This window comes from Atheta coriaria, unplaced genomic scaffold (assembly GCF_025399875.1).
Source record: "Atheta coriaria isolate IRGN ID8LTWV9N9 unplaced genomic scaffold, Caltech_Dcor_3.1 hic_scaffold_1_pilon, whole genome shotgun sequence".
Lineage (NCBI taxonomy): Eukaryota > Metazoa > Arthropoda > Insecta > Coleoptera > Staphylinidae > Dalotia > Dalotia coriaria.
The window spans coordinates 5,202,229-5,212,751 of NW_027045443.1; the positions used below are offsets into that span (position 1 = coordinate 5,202,229).

The 10,523-nt window shown below is 40.9% G+C and overlaps 3 protein-coding genes across 6 annotated transcripts; all 3 read right to left on the reverse strand.

The window, feature by feature from the left end:
- Positions 1 to 215: 215 nt before the first annotated feature.
- LOC135797097 (katanin-interacting protein-like) lies at positions 216 to 4,133 on the reverse strand. The gene is given in 13 exon segments (XM_065309297.1): positions 216 to 438; positions 499 to 632; positions 692 to 933; positions 993 to 1,373; positions 1,525 to 1,557; positions 1,560 to 1,881; positions 1,960 to 2,106; positions 2,163 to 2,300; positions 2,354 to 2,551; positions 2,616 to 3,232; positions 3,297 to 3,550; positions 3,615 to 3,734; positions 3,792 to 4,133. Coding segments are annotated over 13 exon segments (2,790 nt in total). The 5' UTR covers positions 3,878 to 4,133; the 3' UTR covers positions 216 to 320.
- A 297-nt stretch (positions 4,134 to 4,430) lies between these two features.
- Positions 4,431 to 9,277, reverse strand: LOC135797143 (monocyte to macrophage differentiation factor 2). Of its 3 annotated transcripts, none has more exons than XM_065309366.1 (5): positions 8,871 to 9,277; positions 8,339 to 8,417; positions 7,766 to 8,011; positions 7,442 to 7,694; positions 4,431 to 7,367 (listed from the first exon to the last, which is right to left on the reverse strand). In XM_065309366.1, the coding sequence occupies exons 2-5, from the start codon at positions 8,413 to 8,415 to the stop codon at positions 7,122 to 7,124; spliced, it is 822 nt and encodes a 273-aa protein (XP_065165438.1). In that variant the 5' UTR covers positions 8,416 to 8,417; positions 8,871 to 9,277; the 3' UTR covers positions 4,431 to 7,121. The 3 variants fall into 3 exon arrangements, with proteins under 3 accessions (XP_065165438.1, XP_065165443.1, XP_065165430.1); XM_065309371.1 differs by lacking the exon at positions 8,871 to 9,277 and adding an exon at positions 8,779 to 8,865; XM_065309358.1 differs by lacking the exon at positions 8,871 to 9,277 and having other exon boundaries at positions 8,339 to 8,734.
- A 200-nt stretch (positions 9,278 to 9,477) lies between these two features.
- On the reverse strand, positions 9,478 to 10,402 carry LOC135797181 (uncharacterized). Of its 2 annotated transcripts, none has more exons than XM_065309424.1 (3): positions 10,244 to 10,402; positions 9,895 to 10,018; positions 9,478 to 9,829 (listed from the first exon to the last, which is right to left on the reverse strand). In XM_065309424.1, the coding sequence occupies exons 2-3, from the start codon at positions 9,994 to 9,996 to the stop codon at positions 9,629 to 9,631; spliced, it is 303 nt and encodes a 100-aa protein (XP_065165496.1). In that variant the 5' UTR covers positions 9,997 to 10,018; positions 10,244 to 10,402; the 3' UTR covers positions 9,478 to 9,628. The 2 variants fall into 2 exon arrangements, with proteins under 2 accessions (XP_065165496.1, XP_065165487.1); XM_065309415.1 differs by having other exon boundaries at positions 9,895 to 10,067; positions 10,244 to 10,337.
- Between the last annotated feature and the right edge of the window lie 121 nt (positions 10,403 to 10,523).

A 10,523-nucleotide genomic window follows, 5' to 3' on the forward strand; every position in this document is an offset into this window, starting at 1 on the left:
GAAAGTAGCGTTCGGGGAATATTTCAGCTTGCAAACGGTATTGCTATCGACATCTCGTCGTCTGCACTGGTACTAGGTAACTTTAAACTTGACACTATTCGCCATCTCTCGGATAAGTTTAGAACTATTTTATAGGACAGTGCAGGTTTTTATTTGTTTTCACGTATCACGATATTTAAAAACAGGGTAGGTTTAAAATATAAACGCAAAGTATGTACAATGTAACAATTACTACTTATTAAGTATAGCTTACAGGTAGGATTAACAAGTTTGTGTCGTAAGCGTAGGCTACAACTAAATGTTGCGGGGTTCTGAAGGCCTCATTGGCTTTGTGAGGTGCGAGTGAAGGGGCTTACTGCTGTAAAGGGTCGTAGAGCTGGATCGGCACTGGGTTCGCTACCACTGGTCGCTGTCCTGATTGCCACATTACTATTAGGTCTACAAGAACAAACAAAAACAGTATATTCCTGAAACGTTTAACTTAAAAGTAAATATTACTTGATCAAGGTGTTTGATTCATTCTCTACGACTTTGAGATCATCTGTAAAAGCTACGCTTCGATGTTTGCATTTGTCCCTTGGGCTATATTTATCCAGGATTCCGTTGTATATGAGTAGATCATCCAGTAATATCTGTAAATATTTTAGTGGAAACATTTGTTTGCAGTTGTTGTGGTTTTTAATTGACTTACACCGAATTCTTTGATACCACGGCTGGGATTCTTTGAATAGTTCCAAAATTCAATCACAGAGACCATCACGGGTTGGTCTAGGACCACGTAAATCCTGTTTAAAGATTTTGGTATAACAGGCGCTAGCCATGAGTGTAACCCGTCGTCGTTATCATTGACGTTGTCTATTAACTTGTCAGGCGTTCGGATATCACCAGATACATCTGGTAACACATTGATACTTTCCGGGTATGCACAAATATCTACAACACCCTTTTTTAATAACCATCTTGGTTTAATATTTCATGTTTATGATACTTACTACTTTCATCCAGTACCAATTTGCGACCCTTGTGGTCATATATTACTAATCCGTTCAGTCCACAATAGTATTGATCCCCCCATGTGGAGTACACCACAATTTCCAAAACAAAACCCTCGGGAAGCAAGGGACACTCATGCGCGTTGCTCGAGATGATGAAACTCGGTGTGCGCTCGACTTTGTGCACCAAAGAGTTGCTATCGCCGAGGAGGATCTCCTGCACAAAGTCGTAGTTGACGTTACCAGGCGCCCTCCGTAATAGGAACACCGCATCTTTTGTCAGGGGGTTGGACACCGGTCGGTCATCGAGGAGAATTTTAAGTCGGGAAACTCCCGCGTAGGTCATTTCCAGATTGGAGTTATAGTTCCATATTCGTAGACCTAATAGGTAATCAAATCAGTAAATTCAGGTAGGTCACGTATTGAGTGAAGAATGTAGGACAAGGGTTCAGAGAAAACATTTTAAAACAGAAAATGTGAAGTCCTGCTACAAGCAAATCATGAATCTGAGCAGGGTACCATCAGTACATACCTGCAATATAGATGAATCTGTCAAATTCAATGTGATCTTCATATGTTCCCCGTATTTGCACTGTGTGAGCCACATATTATTCCGATCAGTCGTCACATTTTCCTCTGCAAACAGTCTCCGTTGTAGCATTCGATCAGTTGGTGTGTCACATTGAATATAGTCTTCCTTAATAGGCACTGGCAGCTCCCCGGCTTCTATAATCTCTATCCCTGTAAGACCTATCACATCCGCAAAACCCCAGTTGGAAATCAAGACAATATCCAGTTTTTTGCAACCCAACAGTATCTGTTCCCCAGATTCATCTTCAACATAATCTGACCTGAAAGGAGATCTTCCCGTATGCGGCCTTATTCCATTCTACAACGCACAAAAACATGGTTTCAAGGATGTTTATTTTATAAATAACCACGAGTATATTGATATTGATTGACTTACGCTTGTTGTAAGCGCCGACGTCAAAGGTCTTTCTTCTGTTATTGAGGGGGTGTTTATTTTATTGTTTGCCGATGTTAATGTGGGATATGCGTGGTCGTTCTGGGATATAGCTTCGAGAATATCTTCATTTACGGTAAACAGTATGGTCTGCAAAGGAAAAATAAATGTTTTTTGTTGTATATTAGTTTAGTTGAAATATTTACATCGCCGAATGCATCAACGCCTCCTATAATCCCACCACAAGCTTTCGCTATTTCTCCAACGAAGATTTTTTGCCCATCAAGCTCCATTACTACATCTTTCGCACCTCTATAGCTGTGAATCCGAGATTTATTGTAATTCTATAAAAAAATCATTAGGTTTACTCGAAGTGTACTAAAATTATCTAAATTACCCAAAACCGCATCATTGAAATAACATTAGGTTCCTTGAATTCAATATTTATAACATGATTCTCGCCCAGTGTGAATGGCGCTAACCATAGATGAACATCGTCCTGGGTGCGATTCACTCCATCTAATAAATTCGTCACCACACGCGGATCATTACAACATTCCGGAAGGACATTCACATCACTTGGACTTGCCGTAATCTACAATCGAATTTGCACATGATTAATTAATTAAACTTGTTGGTTTAGTATTTTTGTGACATACTTTCGCTACTTGGATAATTTTCCCGTCCTCGCCGAATAATTCAATTCCGTTGAGGCCCACGTAATATTTATCACCCCAGGTGGTCAAAATAGTCACTTTTAGGTGTTTTCCCGCTGGCAGTTCAGGGATAATGAAAACTTCATCGGTGGATTTTCGTCGGAACTTGCCCTGTTTTTTCTTGCTAGAAATCTGCTCGTTTTCCAGTAATAGTTCGTTAATTATCTGCTGACGCAGTTCATTTTCTCGCGCAACTTTCAATTTGTAGTCGTTGAGTCGGCAAGAGTTTAGGCTTTCTTCACTACCGTGAAAATCTTTGCTTTGCTTTTCTAGTGTCCTAGCGCTGTAGCCCATGAAAATATTTTCGGTTGATTTTGACTTGCTGATCGTGTTGAAATTATTAATAGTTTTCGAGAGCACATTGTCTGATAACATATTGACGGGTTCTGTGGCTTTGCGAATTTTTGAATAGACATATTGAGGCATATACGTTGACATTTCACTTCGGCTTCTTAGGTTTGGCACATCCGGATCACATATTGACGGGCTGTACGCGCTCTCCGACGAGGAATTTGTTGAATTCGTTGGTGATATCGGTGAAAGCGTTGGATCAAATTGATCTGATTCCATAATAGTTTATTATAATAATTTGAGCAAAAGATGACTTAACTTGACTTAACTTACCACTTAATCGTTTGCGTTCAGTGACATTGTAGATTTTGGCACTATCAAGGCGTCCCTTGTGGCTCTGTTGAAACTTACTAAGACTCTTCCACGATTTCTCCAGCTTATCATCGCTCCAATTCGGCATTGTACGTTTACCCTGTAAATCCTGATTCTCGACGCGTGGCACATTCACTTCCGCATTCTTCTGCGGTTTTCCGCGTTCCTGCTGGTGTTGCGCTCGCCTTCCAAATCGCGCGGATGAATTCGGACGTCTGCGAATTAATAAATTCACTCACTGCCGAAATTCATCGATTTTTTCCACCGCGGGTTACTTACGACAATATTAAACTCTCCGAGTTTGGCAAATCTAATCCGTGCGGTGTTTCGCCGAAGGTCAGCAAACTTGAACGCCGACTAGTTGACTCCGAACGATCGTCATCTGTATCCGTCGGTGTACTATATGCAATTTAATTCAATAAATGTTCAATTAAACCGTGGGTGGTTATTACGTACTTATCTCGAATTTCATTCAACCACTGCGGCACGTCCAGCGTCCTGCCTTGACATTGAGACGGCGATCGTCCTTCCATTTCGTCCATTTTTGGCAATGAAAATATTTCGCGCACAACTAAAACACCACCGCATGCATTATAATTTATGGAAAGTTAGACGTAGGTACACCCCGCACACCATTGACGTGGTGTGGTGTACAAACGCGACAAGCGGGTCTAGGATAATAATTACGGTGTCATGGTTAAACAGAAGGAGGACTTCGCGGGCGTAGAGGCTCGCGTCGAATAACAACGTCGTGTTTGCGTTGCAAACGGACGTCCGGTCGCCATGGAAATCGCCTGGCGGGTGTGTGTCCGCCGATACAAACAGGACACACCATTTCATAGCAATTCCCCCTGGAGGAGTGTCCTTTGTTTGCGCACATTATTAGATACTTTCATTATTAATTAATCATTCGAGGAGGGAGAGAATTGCGTCGGGTTCCGCGGACAGCTCTCGCCTGCTTGGCTTCAACTTGAACTTCCCATCCCAATACCCTTTTTGCTTTGATAGCGCATACATATGGCGGCGCTCTCACAAAACTCTGCCTGTGGATGAGCGCGTCTTCAATTATGAACGAGGTTATCAATAAGTAAACGGTTATTGTTATGCTCTATATTCATGTAATGTTTGGTCTATTCGGTTCACATTTACAGTATCAATTCACATATAAGATTCCTGAAAATATTACACGTATATTACAATAATCTCGTAACCTAATCTCAAAAAATAGATATTAGACATTTTGATTTATATCTTTGACCATGAATGTGTTGCTCAACGCACGCAGACGTCTCGTAAACAATTCCTATCAGTGACAATCGGGTTGCAGAGACGAGCCACATTCTCGCATTTGGCACCAATTGACATGTTCACCTCTAAATTCATGCCAAACGTTCCCAGCAGTGTATACACGTATTGATTGATTGTACAATACATAATTGAGATTACACCGACAATTGGGTACAATTAATTTCTCCAAGTGTAATTGATTTTTCCCCTCCGCCTTCGTCGCCGAGTCCGAATATTTTCGGACACGCGGAAAGCGGAAAAAATAATCAATCAGCGCTTTTGTATCTCTTTTGTATAAGGTAATGATTGTGTACATCAAATAGAAATCGAGCATAATTTGTTACAGTTTACATTAATTCATCAATACTAATACGTAAATCATCGACGTCATCGACGCATTCAATGGATACAAACGGCGGTTGACAATTTGATTAAACACTTTTTCTTTTTCTGCTTTTGCTTCCAACCGCACATCGCACAAATATAAAATATATTTATTTACACATACATTGTGGCTAATAACAGTGGTACTCTATAAACATCCACAGTTACGCGTAAAATTTCCCATCCTCATCATCAGTTTGTATAAGTGAAACATCGAATAACAAATAAATGTTCTTTCGCATCCGCACAATTACAAAAGGAGTAAATCTGCGACAAGTGCATTTATAGACATTTATACGCATACAGTTGCGAGCTAATCAGTAAATATATTCGTAAATTAGTTTCACAGTTTTCATTGAAATCACAATTTTGACGCACTCACCGTACTAGCGTACTACTACCAGAGTATTACTAGTAGAGTGAAGTGATCATTCATAACATGTTTGACGAGAGTTGAATTAATCTTAGTCGTACTCTTTTTGCAGCTGGTAATGTCTAGACATGTACCAATATATTTATCAAAGTGTTGGATAAATATACAGTAGAGTATTATATTCGTCCGCAATCGGTGCAATCGCGTGACCAACCGATATTAAATAACAAATTACGCAAAAAAATCACGCCGAGATTAATTCCCTTTTCGTGTTGGTTGTACTAAAACGTGTACACATAACAATTATATAACATTTTGTTAGGTTCATCTATCATCTTCATGAAAATTTTATTCACTACGTGTCTAACTGTCTACGTGGTAACCCTCTGGAAGCGCAGCCGTTCACGAAACGCGATCCCAATCGAAATCTTGACCTTTAAAACTCTCGCTGATAAGCGGATTGGGACGCTAGTTCCGTGAGCGGTCGCAGTTCATATATTTGTATGGCATCTGGTTGTCTTGGAAGTGCTAATTGTCATGATGAATGCTTTCTTCCGCTGAGAGAGAAGAGAGAGCATGAAATTGTATTCTTGGCGTGTGTGTGTGAGTTTTCCGGAAGCTTTCAACTACAGAAGGCTATGAATTTTATCGGTTGTAATGGAAGCGCTAAACTATTTGTACTTGTAACTGAATTTTTTGGGCATACCGACACGAAACACAATTGTTTCATTATTCTTGAGCTGCGCAATAATTAGAAACGTGCTGTTTTGTTCCCGAGTGATGATGATACAAGTTGCTGATATCAGTTTATCATATTGTTGTCTAGCTATCGGCGACATCGATAGTGAAACAGAAACGCGGCAGACGTCGGTTGGTCTCAAGCGCAACAACGTCACACGTTATTAAAACGCTGCTAATTAGTCATTATCGATATCAATATTTTCGCTCGCTTTAAATAACAACAAACTCTGCATTGTGTGTGTGTGTGTTCTTTTTATAACTTGCACGTTCGCGATTCGTACGTTGGTGTTTTTTTACGACGCTTTTGTTTCGCGTGCGGTTTGCCGTACGTCATTGGCACCCGATCTGTTTAATATCGTGTCGCAATTATTACCTACGCATTCGGCCTACCAATCATTACAAGTTCGCTTCCTTGCGAACTGTATGACTACTTACTTAATGCGTGTGTACTCTGTACTCTCCACTCATAATTATTGGATTGATTAGTTAGTTTTTTTCTTGTTTTTATCGTGTAAACGTAGTGTAAATTTCTTCATTAAAAATTTTCATCATCACAGATTCTAATGTATATTAATACAGGTAGATTTCAAAAGGTTTTGCGATCGCAAGTGTACGTGGATATTTGTAAATATCGATTAAAAATGCCAGACTAACGACAACTGAATGTAAATTAACGTAAATACTCGTAAAAAATATAAATATTAAAATTATATGCTTATTACTTTGGTATGTTTGGCTGTAGTATACAACTGTTTTTGTTTTATAAAAACAAAACGGACGTAATGAATATGTGTAGAAAAAAATGGCGCGTTTGATTCAATACTTAGTTTGACACATTCGTTCCGAGTGTTTTTTTTTTTTGGTTTTATCTCATTTAGATTTGTTTCGGCGATCCACCTCACTTCAATATTGTTTGTAAAAAACCTGATATAAACATACACATATGTAAAGAGTAATGAGTAAAAGGTTTTGCGGTCCCTTGCGTTTTTCTCATTTTCGTTCTACAACTCCTGGCGTGCAACGCTCGGGTCATAATCGCCAACCACCCCGGCGCCTCCACCGGTCTCACCCGGCAGTTTATAGAGATGTGTGAGTATTGCGTAATAGTGCACCGTGGCGCCGGCGATCACGAAGACGTGCCAAATGGCGTGCGCGCACGAGATGCGCCCGTCCGCCTTGAAGAAAAACACGCCGAACGTGTAGAAGATCCCACCGAGCTTCAACTCGAACATCGCCGACGAGTCCACCTAGATATGGCAATGCCGCCGCAATGAAGCAAAAGCTCTTTTTTTTTTGTAACAAACGTCTACAAAGCGCTCACCTCGGAGAAGATGGCCACGGCGGGCATGATGCCGATGAAGAGATACAAGCACGTCTCTAGGCACTTGTACTGCTCGTGGAAGGTCTGCTGGTAGACGATGCCCAGGAGGGCGAAGATCCAGATGAGCCAACGCATTGAGATCGCCCAGCCGCCATGCGGTATGTGGCAGAGCATCAGCCAGGGGAAGTAGGAGCCGGCGATGAAGATGTAGATCATCGCTCTATCACATCGATGGAGGCAATCTTTCAAGTGCCTGCAAACACAATCAGACCAGTTTAGTCTCCAATCTGATAACGCATCACACTCGTAGTTTCAGTGCTATACCCGTTTTGATTTCGGAAAAACACGCAGTGGAAGCATGTGGATATCGAAAACAAGAAGACCAGCGTCGCGCCGTAGATCAACGCGGCGAAGAGCTGCATGAAGGACTCGGAGCGCCAGCATAATTCATACGTGCCTAGGATGCAGGGTAAAATTGCAATTCCATGGGTGACGATGTTGGCTAGGTGCTCAATTTCGGTGGGGCAATATGCCTCGTTCGGTTTTGGCTTTCCATTTTTCCATTTCAAACTAAAAAAAAAAAAGGTAATTATATGTATCATCAAAACTATTCCGACAGGAATAATCAATTTGTCGAACCGACTAATATTGAAATATTTGAAAACGTGCGCGATATGCATGTAAATATGTACTCAACACAGACAAAAACGCTCATCAACTTAATATTTCGATAGATTTATAAAACAGGAAATTTACGAGCGATATAAATCTCTGTATGTGGTTTGTAAACTAACGTTACATTTTGCTAACATTGAAGTTTATTACATGCAACAAAAAAAAAACAGTTGAAAGTGTTTTTATTAGTGTACAAAAAAAGTTTTCGAATATTTCACTTACTTTTTGAGATCGACGCAGGGAATAATTCGTTTGGAGAGTTCTAGGCATTGCTGTACAATGCTGGTGTTATCTATCATGCCTGTAAATTGAATAATCCGAATTAGAATTGAAGCGAAGCCAAATGAGTTGGTGCTGCGTGCGACCGGGGGACTCGCCAGCGAGTGAGCGCACCGCCAAATGAAAACCGAATTATATTTTATATCAGCGGCGCGTATGGCGAGAGCTCCATGACCACCGCGCTCGTCGCTCATGTTTATACGTTCGAGATTGGCGTCGGGTGCACAGTTCAGCTTCTCAATTCAGCGGATTCAGCGCGTGGGCAATCGAGCGCGTGAGAACATTCCAGCATCAGCGAATCTTACAAGACCCACCCATGAATTTTTGCACACATTGCCAATTGCACAAAAAAAACAACTTATTTCTTTCAAAATGTACATCACCTATTTAATATAATATGAGAATAATCAACTTGGTCCATATTAAAGGTGTGCATCGCAACCGTCATGGAAATGTGTAAAAATACGCTACTCACCAGGAGAGTGTTTTGTAGGAACTGTCAAACGCGTAATGGTTGTTTGTTGACGATTGTCATGTGCACATTGCTGACTTGGCGCAAGCGTACGAGAATCTCACAACTCAGGTTGTTTCGTAACATGCGCGATTGCAGCGATAATCAGCTACTTCCTGTTTGACGAAACGGATCTTGCCCTCGGCGTGGCGTTGTCGATTGTTTCCCACCGACGATGGCTGGTCTACGGCTGCAATAACTCTGTTAACACTGGAACAACCGAATCGCACACTGTGCATAATTTAGCTTCGAAGGTATACAACGTGTAGAATATTTCGTTGATCCCCATTCACTGTGTGCTGCGAAGTTGCCTAACTTTCCTTCGAGGTAACCAGCTACTCGTACGCAACAATGTTGCAACGGTTATCTCTCGAGCTGGCTTACATACAAACTCACCGCACGTGTTTCCAGTTTCTACCTGCTCTATTATCGGATTATTAAGCTGCGCAGTTCTACAGGCGGGAATTATTTAGTATACCTGCTGCCATTAGGCAATCGACTACCTAAATAAAATATTCATCGTCGGATTTTCGAGACGCGTCCAAGGTCAAGGGTAATTAAAAATTGAGACTGTGTTTCATTCGGTTTTATTTCAGTTTCGAGTTCTCGCTAGTACACTATTATTGTCTAGGAGTATATATTTCAGGGAATCAATTGCTATCACGAATGAGAAAATCATAGAAAACTTTTTTTTGGTTGGTAATAAGTTGCGTTGGCACCAATTAAGCGAAGTATGATTCCAGTTTGCCGGATTCGTAGAGTTGTTTGACGTCACTGCCGCCCCCGAGGCATTCGCCCTTCACGAACACTCTCGGCACGGTACGCGCCCCGGTAATTTCGCCTAGGATCGCTTGGACTTCGTCGGCGTCCGCCCGATTGTCCAATTCTACCGCCGTGTATTTCTGTTGCAATTTATCGAAGACCTGTGGATTAGAATAGTGTTGATTTGTTTGTTTTTTTAACACTTGTTGTATGTGTGTTGACAAACCTCTTTGGCCATTTTGCAATAAGGGCAGTAGGTCTTCGAGAAAATGACGACCGTGTCGCTGTTAATCAGGTCCTTGACCATGATGGCTTTTGGTGACGCCATGTTACCGGAGGGTCCTTTCGAACTGAAAACGCCCATGATCTCTATCTTTTCGTTTTCTAATACTCCACAATCTATGAGTGATAACGATACAAAACGGATGAGTAGGGAAAATTAGAGGATATCGTGTATTGGCCATGACGCAACCTGAATTTTATGAAAAATCGCTATTTCTAAGCGAAACACAGGTAAATAGTACTTTGGTAATAATAATTCGTGGAATATGAGTGGGTTTTAATTGATTACTTACAAATTTATGTGATATTAAGCGCCGCGTGGAGTGACCCTAGGCAGTCTGACTGATTTGTTGCGGCTGACAGGAATACGGTTTTTGCGATATTTACGAAAGTGAAAATTTTTAACAGGCTTGCAAGCAACAAAATAAAATCCCTACATTTGTTATTTTTATTGAATGTGTTACTAATGGCAATTAATGATTGCTAAGTAACTGTAACAAGCTGAGATTGTTTGTTTTATTTAATTCGCGTAATTGTAACCTATCAAATAAGTGATTTGTGGGGCGGTTTGTT